Here is a 14,871-nt window from a genome sequence, read left to right as displayed (position 1 = left end):
TGTTCAAATTAGTAATAAACAAAGAAGTGCCAGTTAAAGGCACACACAGAAAGGTCATTTGATAGCTTCTTCATGAGGCAGAAAACCACGATAGAAACAGGTAATAAAAACGCTGGTAACGAAATGGTGGCAAGAAAATTCCCTACATCTTAAATCATCTGAAAAAACGATCTCTGCAATGGCAAAGCGAACTTCAATCTCAAGAAGAGAATGTGACTCGCCACAATTTTGGAAAGCAAGTGCACAGACTTGGTTCAATTCGGTTTTGGTTATGTTAAGCATACGTATAGCAATTTATTATTTTCAATAATATATTTATATTTTATATTATTGTGCGAGGAGCCAATTTGTGCAGGGCACTAGCGGCTGCTAGAATTGTAAGGACGGGCCAATTTTAAGCAACAAAAGATTGAAACGTGTTTAAATAACTCTAAAACGAAAGAAAAAAATTGTAGAAACATGTATCCATTTTGCAGTCAAATTTCAAAACACAAGTAGCTGGCTGGTATAATAAACGTTAAATCTAGTACAGAGGGAAAATTTTCAAGACCCTCTACTCTAAGGAAATACCACAACATACCCATTGTCTTGTCCCTTTTCCCTCTGATTCAAATCCAATGAGGTATAACGCAATAACTAACTAACTAACTAGATAGACTATAAACTAACTCAACCACGTGAACCCTGTGTCCCTCTGACGGCATATGATCTATGTTGAACGTTAGCAAGCCAGAATGGGAATCGTGATTGAAATCAACCTCGTCGTTTTGCAGCAGACACCTAGTTGGTCTTGCCGACGAATAAGCCCCGAACTTCCCACACCCTTTCATCTCCATACGAACCAACGATTGGCTATCCCCCACTTCATACACCAGCCCTTCAACGGCACCACCAGCATTGAACATGTTCAAAAGTCCAAGAGGGGAAAAGCTGTAACCATGACCCAAAACCTTCACAGGCGCAACAGCAAACACCTCGTGTTCCAACACCTTAAGGGACACCGGCAGAGCCACATTGCGCGGAAGCACGGTGAGCTGCCCAGAGTGGTGAGCGTACAACGCGCAATCACCGTTCCAATCGCCATCACCGGCAGCCTCCGCAATCAGATGCACATCACCACCTCTCACAAACCCAGTGATGGCAGCAGAACCCGTGTCATGAAACGCATTCTTCCTCTCAGCCGCACTCCACGCAGCCCCTTGGCAGTTGTAAACTCCCAACACCCCTCCGAACTGGTTCATGTTCCATATTTTCAATAAACTAACTCCGTCACGGGCCGGGTCACTGAACAAGCAGTCTTTAGTGGGCCTCCCGGGAAGACGGGCCCGAAGCACCGATCCATCGGGCAGAACCATCTTCTTAAGCAGATCAAAATCATGCTTCCCCGGCGCGTCGCTCACATAGAGCGGCCCACCGCTGATGGCCCTGGCGGAGGCGTGGTACTCCGCGGCAGGATGAAGCGAATGAAACATATCCCAATCGGGTAACATGATCTCCCCGAGGAAGACGCTATTGTACGCCACTGACGCAATGTGGATAGTGTGCGACACCGGATCACGCGGGTAGAAATCATCGGAAGCCCTCACCACCGCCGTCTGTTTGGAGCAGTAGAGCGCGTCCGTATTGTGGCTCATGCAGGCGATACACCCGTTGTCATGGAAGTTTCTAGAAATCGAAGCGTCCAGTGCCTGATGGAATTGTCTGGTCAGTTCCACTCTTCCCCCAAGACCCGCACCCAGAGTCTCCAAAATGCACTGCACATCCACCTTAACGCCGTCTACACCCGCGGACGCCAGATAATTGTGCAACTCGTCGTAAAACGTGAATACCTTCTTAGGGTTCACAAGTCCCAAACCCTGAACCGCCAGCACGTCGCTTTTCCACGTCGGCTCGTTCTCCTTCACTCCGCTCGACACATTCGGGTACTTCATCACCGAACCGTACTCTTCCATCTCCTTCACCCCTGGACGAACCCCGCCCCAGTAACCCGTGATTGCGTGCCACACATACACATGCTTCACCTCGAGCTTCTTCTTCGCTATGTCCACGATGTTCTTAATCCCTAACCCCGGTTCCTCCTCCTTTTGAAATTTCGCGTTCTCTTTTATCCCCGTCAGCCTCTGCAACGAGTTCGAGTTTTCTTTCACCTTGTCGTCGTCGTCGTCGCCGCCGACAGACTGCCAACCGTCGTCGATGATGACGAACTTCGGCGGCGTGCCACCGCTTCGGAGTGATTGGATTCCGGTCTCCACTCCTTCCTGAGTAACTTGCTGGTAGAACGCGTCCCAGGTGCACCAGCCGAAGCAGTCCACGATGCCGGGGAGCTTCTTCTCGTGGCGGAGGCGGAAGGTGTTGAGGTGGTTCCTGACGGCACGGAAAGCATGATGAATGGTGGCGAAGGGATCGGTGCCGGCGCTAATGAAGATTGCATGGCTAAACGACGACGCTTTGGTGTCTGCATCACCACTCTCGAGGCATAGTTGAAGGTGATCGTTGGAATTCCCCTGTAGACACGCTCTGAAGGAGCCTTCTACAAGAGGGAGAAAAACTGTGTACACGATCTGATTCTGGCTGTTGGCGTCGCTTTCCGATTCGAGGTGGGACCCGTCTTTGGTTTCCACCAATAGAAACTGAGTCTCCAAAGGAATTTCGCCCCCTCTGTCCCCCATTTTCTGCGCCATCCACCACAGCTTGAACCGGAAGCACGCCATGAACCTCACATCCCTCAAGGTTCCCAACGAAACCACGTGTCTGCTATCTTCCTTCTCCATATCCACTCCCAGAAACATTCCTTCTACCGTGGATGTCTCCACCACGTTCTCCTGTATTCCTGTCAGAATCGTTCGCTCCTTCACCACCAGCTTCCCCTCCGAAACGCGAACAACAGGTTTTATCGTCATCTCTTCAGCTCCCTCTACGCTCCTCTGCAATTAAATCAAACCAATTATTCATCTGTGCAATGGAACTGAAATGAAATGTTGAATTTAGGGGTTTTATTAATCACTACCTTGAATGACACCACTGGAAACACTCGATTAAAAAAATGTCTGCGAATTCGAAAACATGGAGATGGAAACCATTGCCGTTAGCAACATAAAAAAACGACTGGATAAATAAAACGGAACAAAAAAGACAATATTAAGATGATGATGATGAGGGTCTATACCAGAAGTTGGGAGTTGCTTCTTATTTGGCGATCTTAGATGAATACCAGAAAGAATAGTGATTGGATGAGTTGAAAGAGATCGGGATTTGGTATTTATAGGAAAGGATGTAGTGTGACATAGATTGGAAACCATTGTTAACATCTTCCTTATCACTCTCTCAAACAAACGAACATCATCCTCTCTTTACATATTGTTAACTGTCTTAAATAATATAATATCTCTTAAAAAAAAACAAAAACAAAAATATCTTTGGCTGGTTGGTCCAACTTGCTTTTTTGACATTGGATGGGGTCGCCACGTTGGATCCACGCCCACAAAATTCCACTTAATAATTAAGAAAGAAACAAAACGAAGTAAAACTGGAAAACGTGATACGACATGATGTTTCATATGTTGCACACCTGTATGATATTCGTTGGGTAAAATTAAAATTTGCAAAAGAAATTTTTTGGTTATATTCAGCTCTGTTGCTTACGCCTGCACTTTGCATTGTGAAGCTCAAATACACAACCGCGTTACTTGGCCTGATATGTTAGTGTTTAATGTATGGGTTAAGTATAAGTATTTTTATAATTGGTTTTTAAATTTTCTTGTCTTGTCGTGGTAGTCGAGCTATTAGATTTAATTTAACACAATTACGTGGTTTGACGTAAGTTCCCATATACTCCTATTATTGGAAAAAATGATTGTAAGTGAGCAATTCCTATTGGCCCAGTCCATAATTGGGTTATGTCACGAGAGCCCATTGATTGATACGTATTTTGGATTTAGAAAAAGACATCATCATACTTTAGCTAGGTGAATTGGAACTAACGTGATTTTGCAGAACATAATTGCAAATAACTTGGGAAGATAGAAATGATCCATCCACTTGGCCAAGTGGCTAGTGGTTGGATCTGGACACGGGCACAAGTTCCAGACTCACTAAACCATTTCATCGTTTTTAATTATATAAAACGGGCTTTCGAATTTGTTGTGAATTTTTTTAGCTCAATCATTGGAATAAATTATTCATGCATCTTGGATTTTGCCTGGGAGGATAAGATTTTGTGGCTGGTTGATGAGAGTAGGTTAAGCCATATCAAGATGTTCTACTTCAAGGATCAATGGATGTCAGAGACAATGTAGAAAATAACTAGATGCAAGGTACTTACTTTTTCATTTTCTAATCCACTGTCTTTTTAACATTTCTCTTAAAGAGTTTATGTACTGTTCACACACAGTGTATTTATTTGGTTAAATTATGTTGATATTATTTATGATTGGATCAAATTGGATTCGGTTAAATTCAAATTACCATACTCTTACACATAGGTTAAATGATATTTTTTCATGAGTGACTCAAGATAAATCTAAGATACACTCTTATGCTTGTCTAACACTCACTTATAGTTGGCATTACCACAAACACTAAGTAGCCCACGACAATGGTGCATCTTGATGTGTTTTGTCTTCGTCATTTATAATCGATGTTCACTTATTTGTCTGCCATTCACCATGGGGTGTTCACCTATATTGTATCTCAACTTTAACATTAAACAAACAAACATAACACTCTTGTGATGGTGCATTTTCTCCGTATCAACCTTACCATACTTGTCTTTATTATTTAATATTATATATATTTTATTTTAATCAATTATAAAATTAGTTTTTAAGTATAAATTATTATAAAAGTTAGAAGAAGAAAAAATACACCTTCCTGCTATTCTGAGCATACAAGAGGATAGAGTTGGATGAAGAAATTTTTTCAATTATTTCCTCGTTTTTTCAACATTCATTCCATTTTTCTGCTTGTAAAGTTTTCATAGCAGGAAACAACATCATAATAGTGCTTTGGAGTTTGGGTAAATGGTATTTATGCATAACTTTATTACAGTCAAATGTTGCTTTAAAATTAATTTAATTTCATTAAAATCAAATGTTGCTTTCTGTAAGACCCTGGAAAATAACGTACATTGGAGTACACGTGGCAACTGGAGAACTAGACACCTCAACAGCGTACGTGGCGGCAGCAGGGAGGAGCATTCCAACAGCGGACGCCAGGTGTCACGCTGCATGGAGTTTGGAGTGGGGAAAACGCAGTGCAGTTTGCGCGTCACTCGGAGAGCACGACAGTTCACTAGAGAACGCCAGGTGTCACTGCGAGAGGAATCTGGAAAACGTTAGTGGAATGCACGTGGCTGACGAGGAGCGGACGTTCGTTCGGCACTGGAAACAAGGCATGCATTCTCAGAAAAACTCATCCCTCGCTCTACACGCACACTCCTTTCTTGATTCTGGAAAATTCTTTCTCTCCTCCTTCTCTCTACGACTTCCCCACCTTCTCTCTAGGAACCTTCCATCTTCTCCAACTTCTCACTAAGAACTCTCATCTTCTCTCTACCATTTCTCACTTCTTTCAACTTCAATCAGTTTTCTGAAACCATAGAAACGTTCACGGGCCAGTAAGTTTCGTTTTGATCCGAACCTCTTTTGATCCTGTAACTGGTAAGTTCCAAACCATAACCTAGATCTAGAATTTCTAGGAACACTGTTTCAGTTGCATGCAAAGAATAAAATCTGAGTTTCTGAGTTCTCTTTGGTTAAACCTAGTTGAGGAGCGTAAGGAAAAGCGTAGCGGGTAGAAAGCCCTAGTTGGACAGAAGCAAGTTATACTGTTAAAAGTTCACTGCAATCCGGGTAAGGGAAGCTTATATGTTTAATTTGTACTCGTTTGTTGTGAAATCTGGATTTGCATGTGTGAAAAATATGAAGTTGAGCTGTTATGAATGGTTACTGATATCTGATATGAATTCTGGTTTGGATGGATCTGTCATGAACGAACACTGCTTGTATGGATTATATTTGATGTTGAATTTGATTTAAATGCATGTTGATTTGATTATGTATGAATGGAGTATGGTTATTGTGTGGTTTGAATGATTAAAATGTCGAAATCTGTATGATGAGAATGTTTGAGGTGAATTAAATCTGGAAATGAAAGTACAAAGTTTATAAATTGGAAATCTGGAAAATTCTGTTAAGCTTGTGAAAATCTGAAAATTTAGATCATTCCCTTTGCTAAATGACGCTCGTCACTGTACGGTATTAGACCGTTCGGTTTTCATTAAAATAACTTAGATTGGAATTCTTTCATTTGGAAAGAATTCTGCTCGAGAACGAGCGTCCCCATTTTTGTGAATGAGCGTTTGGTTCAGCTCAGTATAGATAAATAATTGAAACTTTATAAATACGTGACGTTCGGCCTTAAGTCGAGCGTTCGTCCTTAATGTCGTTCGACCTTATGTCGAACGTTCGTTTTACAGAGCGTTCGTCATTATATTGAACGATCGTACCAATTGGCGCTCGGTCTTATACCGAAGCGTTCGTCCTAGATAGCGCTCGGTTTATCACGAGCGTTCGTTCTGATTTGTGCTCGGTCATTGACCCAGCGTTCGTCCAAGGAGGGTTCGGTTTTATAACTGAACGCTCGTCCTTATCATTGAATTCTGAGCGAACGTAACTGGCGTTCGTCCAAATTGTTAATTAACGTTCGTTCGTTGACTGGCAGTGTTGTTTTCTGAAATCAAATCATATTTGGTTGTGTATCTAAATATTTTCTTACTGACTGTATCCTTTGGATTCTACCTGGAGTCTTTATACTTAAAATTTTTCTAAGTATCATCCATATCTTCTAAGATCAGTACCTTCAAATTTTTAAGTGTTGAAACGTATTGAGTGGATAAATGGTTCGTTTCTTTTGTTCAGAAACGAGGATGTAGGAGTACTGTAACATGTTAGTCCCTATTGATTGAGTGATGAACGTTCGTGAATTTAAGAAAGTGGAACATAGAATGAAAATGTGAATATGAGAAATGTTTAATATGGACGAATGATATTTTGAACGAATTATTGGAAATGGATTTTAACGAGCGTTCCAAGGAGGAACGTCTCAGATATGATTGATTATTGAAGTTTTGTAAAGTATGACTGTGGGCATGCTAATGCTGGCTTGGTCCATCCTGATATTCCGTGATACTCATCTTCACGTAGAAGGGGGTAGTCATGTGTGGGAATGGCAGGAGGTCTTTCGTATCCCTCACTTAGCAGGGGCGAAGGATTTACCTCGAGTGGCAGCTGTTGAGAGTTTCCCAGTTACCACACCACTCGGGTGCAAGGACGCCTGTAGCTACACGGTTCATACAGTCCGGACGGTCTGTCTTATATATATGTATTTTTATGTTTGTTATTGGATAAGTCACATGTTGTTTGTACGAATTGAAATGTAAATGTATGTGTTGATTGTATAAATTAAATATTATAAGCTTACCCTTGCATTTTCCATTGTGTTGTCTACTGTCCATGTATTTTTCCGTCTTGTCAAAATGCAATGATCATCCGTTGTGGGTGTGAGCAGATGGTGGTGCATCCCTTGAACAAAGGCTTGAAGAAGGGTTGCTTGCTGAAGAAAATCTGGTAGAAGTTGAAGTGAAGGCCGAACAGTGAGCGTTCGGTTCTAGTTAGTGTAGTTAGAGTAGCGAGCGGCTGTGAGCGAGCGCTCTTTTATGGTTGGTTTTATAGTTGGACGTTCGGTAATTGTTTTGTAAACCGTTCGTCCTTATCTTTTGTAAACGCTCGTTAAATTATTCTTCATTTACGGTCGTTCATCCTCTTTCGTTATTGTCGATCCCTGTGTTTTAAGACTGTTTTGGGTTATTGATATGTGTAATTATTCTAAGTATATAGTTGATGACTGTATAATTTTGGGATGTTACATTATTGGTATCAGAGCAGTTTTGTTCTCTTAAAGGACGCTGTAGGGTTATGAGTGCACTGCGTTTTTGCTGTGTGCTCACTGTATGTTTAATGAGTTATTATTATTTTAACTCTGGAACATAATTAACGTTCGTTTTTCTCTGTGTTCAGAGAACAAATGGCACCTAGGCTACCTCCTCCACCCCAACCAAGTGAACCTGACACGTCCAACAACACTAGGATGTTGGAAACTGTGATTGATAGACTTCAACAACAGAACACGACCTTGATCGAGCAAAACGCTGTTTTGATGAGGCAGAATCAGGATGCAATGCAAAGTTTGGAGGCCTCGCGGGTGAATTCAGAATCAACTCAGAGGCAGCTGATGGATATTCTTGCTGCTACCAGAGGCACGCCAGGAGCGTCCTCTTCTAACGCTGCCCAGCCTGCTACAGAATGGAGCTTGGAGAGTTTTCTCCAACATCATCCGGCGAAGTTCAATGGAAAGGGTCTTCCTGATGAGGCAGACCAGTGGCTAAGGGATATGGAGAGGATCTTCAATGCTAAGAGGTGTCCGGATGAGAACCGTTTAGCGTACACTGAGTACTTGTTGACGGGAGAAGCAAGCCACTGGTGGGCGAGCGCTAGAGCCATCTTAACGGACGCTCAGCAACCAGTCACGTGGGAAGTTTTCAGGAATAAATTTTATGAAGAATACTTCCCTGACAGCGTTCGTTTTGCAAAGGAAGTTGAGTTCTTACAGCTGGTTCAAGGGGGTATGTCAGTTTCAGAATACACCAATAAATTCAAGCATCTTGTGCGGTTCAATACTATGGCAACCAGTGAGGAGTGGCAGTGTCGGAAGTTTGAGAACGGTCTAAGAAGTGATTTGAAGGTTATGATTTCAAGTTTGTGCATAAGAACGTTTCCTGCCATGGTTGAGAGGGCCAAAGTTTTGGAGAAAAATATGGCAGAAGCTGAACAACACAAGAAGCAACAACAAGTTAGTAGGGGACCTATAGTATCCCGGGGAGGTACCGTTCCGAGAAGGACACCTTACCCTCGTCCTAGTCGGCCATCTAGCACGAGCAGTTCTCAAGCTTTAGTTCCTGCTGGACAAGCCGGACAGTACAGGAACGTTACTTGTTTCCAGTGTGGAGGACCACACTACCGTTCGTCATGTCCTCAGTTGGTGGGAGGAAAATACTGTAACCGGTGTGGACGAAATGGACATTTGGAGAACGAGTGCAACATGAGTGGTCGAGCGGTGATGAGACCACCGAACGCTGGAAGGAATCAGCAAGGGAGAGGTGGACGAGCCCAAGCTGTTGGGCGTGTATATGCGATAACTGAAGCGGAGGCGGCTAGCTCAGGTATATTCATCCACCGCACTTTCTTGTGGTATGAACTGCCTTGCTGTACACTGTTTTAATTACTGTGATAAGGAAGCTGTTCGGTCTGATAGTGTAAACACCAACAATTGGGTTAGTTTAGATATCCGACCAGTGAGATAGATGTTTATTACTATGATTAGTGAGAGTGTTATTTTCTAGAATTGACTAACTTAGGAGAGATTTAATGTGAATGGGATGTTGGCGTTCGGTATCCAATGAAAATGACTTAGAATAAGAATTCTTTTATTTGGAAAGGATTCTGATTGAGACGAGCGTCCTTTGTGTGAAGGGTTAGGTTTGAGCGTTCGGCTCAGCCTAGCGTGTCCAACGATTGAAAATAAACTGAAGTGTATTTAGACCGCTCGGTTTTGTTCACCAGCGTTCGTCATAAGTAGCGCTTAGTATTATACTGAGCGTTCGTCCAAGTGAACCCTCGATCTTAGAATGAGCATTCGTCCTAAGTTAGCGATCGGTCTAATACCGAACGTCCGTTCTAAAAGCGCGTCCGTTCTATTTTTGTGCTCGGTCAACTACCTAGGGTTCGCCCTAAATATCGTTTGGTTCGACACTGAACGTTCGTTCTTAACAAGCGCTCGGTTTCGAAATGAGCGTTCGTTCTAAGAAGTGTACGGTCTTATACCGGTCGCTCGTCCATACTTTGAATTTCAGAACGTACGTAAATAGCGTTCGTCCCAAATTACCAGTAAATAAATGTTCACTCTTGGTCTTATTTAACACTCTTTCTCAGGGCACTAAATATTCGTTTGATTATATCCTGGTCCTTTTGAAGTTGGCCTACGATCTTTATATCCAAGTTTATTCTGAATCCGTTATACTAGGTTGTTAAGGGTCGGGTTCTTTGACTGTTCGGATTAGTTCGTCCTTTAACGTTCGTCATTTATACCCTTTACTTGAATTTGCTATATATATATATATATATATATATATATATATATATATATATATATATATATATATATATATATCTACTTGTCTTAGTTTTCAATAATCAATTTATTCCGGAATATTCAGATTAATCTTTTATGTTCTCTCTCATCTGTTGCTTCTGTTTATCCTTTCCACATTCTAATCCAATAGTAAAATACTTCAATATTAATTCTTTTCCTCTTGGAAAACTTGTGACTCTTCCTAATGATAATTTCTCTCGTTCGGTATGATGTTACCAATCCATTAACCTTTCAAATCCAATGTCTCTTTATTTCAAAATCATCTACTGGTTCCTTATTTCACGGTTCCCTTGTAATTTATCATCTTCCCATAAATCTTTGGTCCTTACCCAAACATAACCGTTCGTTATAGTTGGAACCAGTCAACATTGAAGAATTGCTAAAGACATGTGTGTGGGACGAAGTCACTTGTCCTAGGAAGCTGCTGCCGAATGTTCTTGGATTGTAGACGCTTTGGGACGGTAGCGTATGAAGATATCATTATCTTCTCAATTGGCTAATCCTCATTTAGTTTTCACGCATCGTCACTCTGGATATATATTGGAGACTCGTCTGATGTGCTAGGACTAGAAGGACTAGAACACGTTCGTATTTAAGGATAACGATTGTATAAATCCAACCAGTAGGTATTGGAGATACCCCATCTAGTGTTCAAGTGAAAATCCATCAGATGGGTGAAAGTGGTCTGGAACGAGAAGAATGACGACATTACAAGATAAGTTGAAGGTTTGCTAGCATGGACAAAGTACTCCGTCTACACTTTAATATACCTAGATTTTCGAGGACGAAAATTTTTGTAGTTGGAGGGAATGTAAGACCCTGGAAAATAACGTACATTGGAGTACACGTGGCAACTGGAGAACTAGACACCTCAACAGCGTACGTGGCGGCAGCAGGGAGGAGCATTCCAACAGCGGACGCCAGGTGTCACGCTGCATGGAGTTTGGAGTGGGGAAAACGCAGTGCAGTTTGCGCGTCACTCGGAGAGCACGACAGTTCACTAGAGAACGCCAGGTGTCACTGCGAGAGGAATCTGGAAAACGTTAGTGGAATGCACGTGGCTGACGAGGAGCGGACGTTCGTTCGGCACTGGAAACAAGGCATGCATTCTCAGAAAAACTCATCCCTCGCTCTACACGCACACTCCTTTCTTGATTCTGGAAAATTCTTTCTCTCCTCCTTCTCTCTACGACTTCCCCACCTTCTCTCTAGGAACCTTCCATCTTCTCCAACTTCTCACTAAGAACTCTCATCTTCTCTCTACCATTTCTCACTTCTTTCAACTTCAATCAGTTTTCTGAAACCATAGAAACGTTCACGGGCCAGTAAGTTTCGTTTTGATCCGAACCTCTTTTGATCCTGTAACTGGTAAGTTCCAAACCATAACCTAGATCTAGAATTTCTAGGAACACTGTTTCAGTTGCATGCAAAGAATAAAATCTGAGTTTCTGAGTTCTCTTTGGTTAAACCTAGTTGAGGAGCGTAAGGAAAAGCGTAGCGGGTAGAAAGCCCTAGTTGGACAGAAGCAAGTTATACTGTTAAAAGTTCACTGCAATCCGGGTAAGGGAAGCTTATATGTTTAATTTGTACTCGTTTGTTGTGAAATCTGGATTTGCATGTGTGAAAAATATGAAGTTGAGCTGTTATGAATGGTTACTGATATCTGATATGAATTCTGGTTTGGATGGATCTGTCATGAACGAACACTGCTTGTATGGATTATATTTGATGTTGAATTTGATTTAAATGCATGTTGATTTGATTATGTATGAATGGAGTATGGTTATTGTGTGGTTTGAATGATTAAAATGTCGAAATCTGTATGATGAGAATGTTTGAGGTGAATTAAATCTGGAAATGAAAGTACAAAGTTTATAAATTGGAAATCTGGAAAATTCTGTTAAGCTTGTGAAAATCTGAAAATTTAGATCATTCCCTTTGCTAAATGACGCTCGTCACTGTACGGTATTAGACCGTTCGGTTTTCATTAAAATAACTTAGATTGGAATTCTTTCATTTGGAAAGAATTCTGCTCGAGAACGAGCGTCCCCATTTTTGTGAATGAGCGTTTGGTTCAGCTCAGTATAGATAAATAATTGAAACTTTATAAATACGTGACGTTCGGCCTTAAGTCGAGCGTTCGTCCTTAATGTCGTTCGACCTTATGTCGAACGTTCGTTTTACAGAGCGTTCGTCATTATATTGAACGATCGTACCAATTGGCGCTCGGTCTTATACCGAAGCGTTCGTCCTAGATAGCGCTCGGTTTATCACGAGCGTTCGTTCTGATTTGTGCTCGGTCATTGACCCAGCGTTCGTCCAAGGAGGGTTCGGTTTTATAACTGAACGCTCGTCCTTATCATTGAATTCTGAGCGAACGTAACTGGCGTTCGTCCAAATTGTTAATTAACGTTCGTTCGTTGACTGGCAGTGTTGTTTTCTGAAATCAAATCATATTTGGTTGTGTATCTAAATATTTTCTTACTGACTGTATCCTTTGGATTCTACCTGGAGTCTTTATACTTAAAATTTTTCTAAGTATCATCCATATCTTCTAAGATCAGTACCTTCAAATTTTTAAGTGTTGAAACGTATTGAGTGGATAAATGGTTCGTTTCTTTTGTTCAGAAACGAGGATGTAGGAGTACTGTAACATGTTAGTCCCTATTGATTGAGTGATGAACGTTCGTGAATTTAAGAAAGTGGAACATAGAATGAAAATGTGAATATGAGAAATGTTTAATATGGACGAATGATATTTTGAACGAATTATTGGAAATGGATTTTAACGAGCGTTCCAAGGAGGAACGTCTCAGATATGATTGATTATTGAAGTTTTGTAAAGTATGACTGTGGGCATGCTAATGCTGGCTTGGTCCATCCTGATATTCCGTGATACTCATCTTCACGTAGAAGGGGGTAGTCATGTGTGGGAATGGCAGGAGGTCTTTCGTATCCCTCACTTAGCAGGGGCGAAGGATTTACCTCGAGTGGCAGCTGTTGAGAGTTTCCCAGTTACCACACCACTCGGGTGCAAGGACGCCTGTAGCTACACGGTTCATACAGTCCGGACGGTCTGTCTTATATATATGTATTTTTATGTTTGTTATTGGATAAGTCACATGTTGTTTGTACGAATTGAAATGTAAATGTATGTGTTGATTGTATAAATTAAATATTATAAGCTTACCCTTGCATTTTCCATTGTGTTGTCTACTGTCCATGTATTTTTCCGTCTTGTCAAAATGCAATGATCATCCGTTGTGGGTGTGAGCAGATGGTGGTGCATCCCTTGAACAAAGGCTTGAAGAAGGGTTGCTTGCTGAAGAAAATCTGGTAGAAGTTGAAGTGAAGGCCGAACAGTGAGCGTTCGGTTCTAGTTAGTGTAGTTAGAGTAGCGAGCGGCTGTGAGCGAGCGCTCTTTTATGGTTGGTTTTATAGTTGGACGTTCGGTAATTGTTTTGTAAACTGTTCGTCCTTATCTTTTGTAAACGCTCGTTAAATTATTCTTCATTTACGGTCGTTCATCCTCTTTCGTTATTGTCGATCCCTGTGTTTTAAGACTGTTTTGGGTTATTGATATGTGTAATTATTCTAAGTATATAGTTGATGACTGTATAATTTTGGGATGTTACACTTTCTTGAACGGAAAATGAATTATTCTTGTTGTGCTCCAAAACTTTCACTTAAGACCTCATGGATTGATTACCTCTGAAAATGATGGTTGTGGAATTGTGGATGAGCCTAAGAGTCGTGAGAGAGATAATGGTAACTTAGAGCTGGCCATAGCCAAAAGACATGCCAAGGGACATTGAATAATCATAAAATGACATCTCCATTTTAGAGTTATTTTATTGAATTTTAATTTATTTTTTATGAATTCTAATGTTATATTATTTTAAAAGAAAATTATTCGATAATTGATAGAAAGATTTAATATAATAATATCTTTTCTTACCAAATTTGGCCAAACAATATATAAGGTAGTTGATGTGTGATAACTCCAAATCACCATAAAAAGAAAAGGTTTACATACAAAAATTTCCACACTCAAATTAATAAGAAAACATAAAACATAGGTGAGTATTTATGAATAAGAGTAATTATTAGATGTTATATTGGTTATAATAATAATATGTATTTCTAGGTTTTATAGACATGTTGATATACAAAATATAATAATAGATATAATAGTTATTGTCAAATTATGAATGGAAATCACATGAATAGTATCATATATCTCAAAAGTATATTAATAGATAATCAAAATATCATATATGGATCATGTTATTAGATATTTGCATATTGAACCTATTTTGATAGAAATATTTAATATAATAATGTTATTTTATTCTTATGATCAATCATTTTTCTTTATAAGATGTTCTAATACAATTTTTTTTATAACACTTAAGTTTTAAAATTATAATTCTTAGAATGAAAATATTCTTAGTTGATATGACAATAATTAAATCAATTTCATGCATTTTTTTTCTGGTACTTGATGTGATTTACGATTAATAAAAACATTTTGTTAAATTAATTTTAGTTGATTTAATAACTTTTCTTTCTTCAATCTTAAAAGCCAACTGCTCAATATAGATA

The 14,871-nt window shown here is 40.3% G+C and overlaps 1 protein-coding gene and 1 pseudogene across 2 annotated transcripts; one reads left to right on the top strand and one right to left on the bottom strand.

Moving 5' to 3' along the window:
• Positions 1-449: 449 nt before the first annotated feature.
• LOC124840708 (putative galactinol--sucrose galactosyltransferase 6) lies at positions 450-3,346 on the bottom strand. Of its 2 annotated transcripts, none has more exons than XM_047316810.2 (3): positions 3,167-3,346; positions 3,008-3,063; positions 450-2,924 (listed from the first exon to the last, which is right to left on the bottom strand). In XM_047316810.2, the coding sequence occupies exons 1-3, from the start codon at positions 3,306-3,308 to the stop codon at positions 645-647; spliced, it is 2,478 nt and encodes an 825-aa protein (XP_047172766.1). In that variant the 5' UTR covers positions 3,309-3,346; the 3' UTR covers positions 450-644. The 2 variants fall into 2 exon arrangements, with proteins under 2 accessions (XP_047172766.1, XP_047172767.1); XM_047316811.2 differs by having other exon boundaries at positions 3,008-3,047; positions 3,167-3,267.
• Positions 3,347-8,082: 4,736 nt separating this feature from the next.
• LOC148195293 (uncharacterized) lies at positions 8,083-9,374 on the top strand (annotated as a pseudogene).
• The last annotated feature ends 5,497 nt before the right edge of the window (positions 9,375-14,871 follow it).

Source organism: Vigna umbellata, chromosome 7, assembly GCF_029865625.1.
Source record: "Vigna umbellata cultivar VRB3 chromosome 7, Vumbellata_1.0, whole genome shotgun sequence".
Taxonomy (NCBI): domain Eukaryota; kingdom Viridiplantae; phylum Streptophyta; class Magnoliopsida; order Fabales; family Fabaceae; genus Vigna; species Vigna umbellata.
Note: the sequence above shows the minus strand (reverse complement) of the source record. Positions and strands in the feature narration are given on the sequence as shown.

Bases quoted from the DNA above. Each gene is read 5' to 3' on its own strand.
- LOC124840708 (XM_047316810.2), bottom strand. From the start codon at position 3,308: ATGTTAACAATGGTTTCCAATCTATGTCACACTACATCCTTTCCTATA. The intron at 3,064-3,166 runs GTATAGACCCTC...TTCCATCTCCAT, and splicing joins GAAGCAACTCCCAACTTCTG to GTTTTCGAATTCGCAGACAT. The intron at 2,925-3,007 runs GTAGTGATTAAT...ATTTAATTGCAG, and splicing joins TTCCAGTGGTGTCATTCAAG to AGGAGCGTAGAGGGAGCTGA.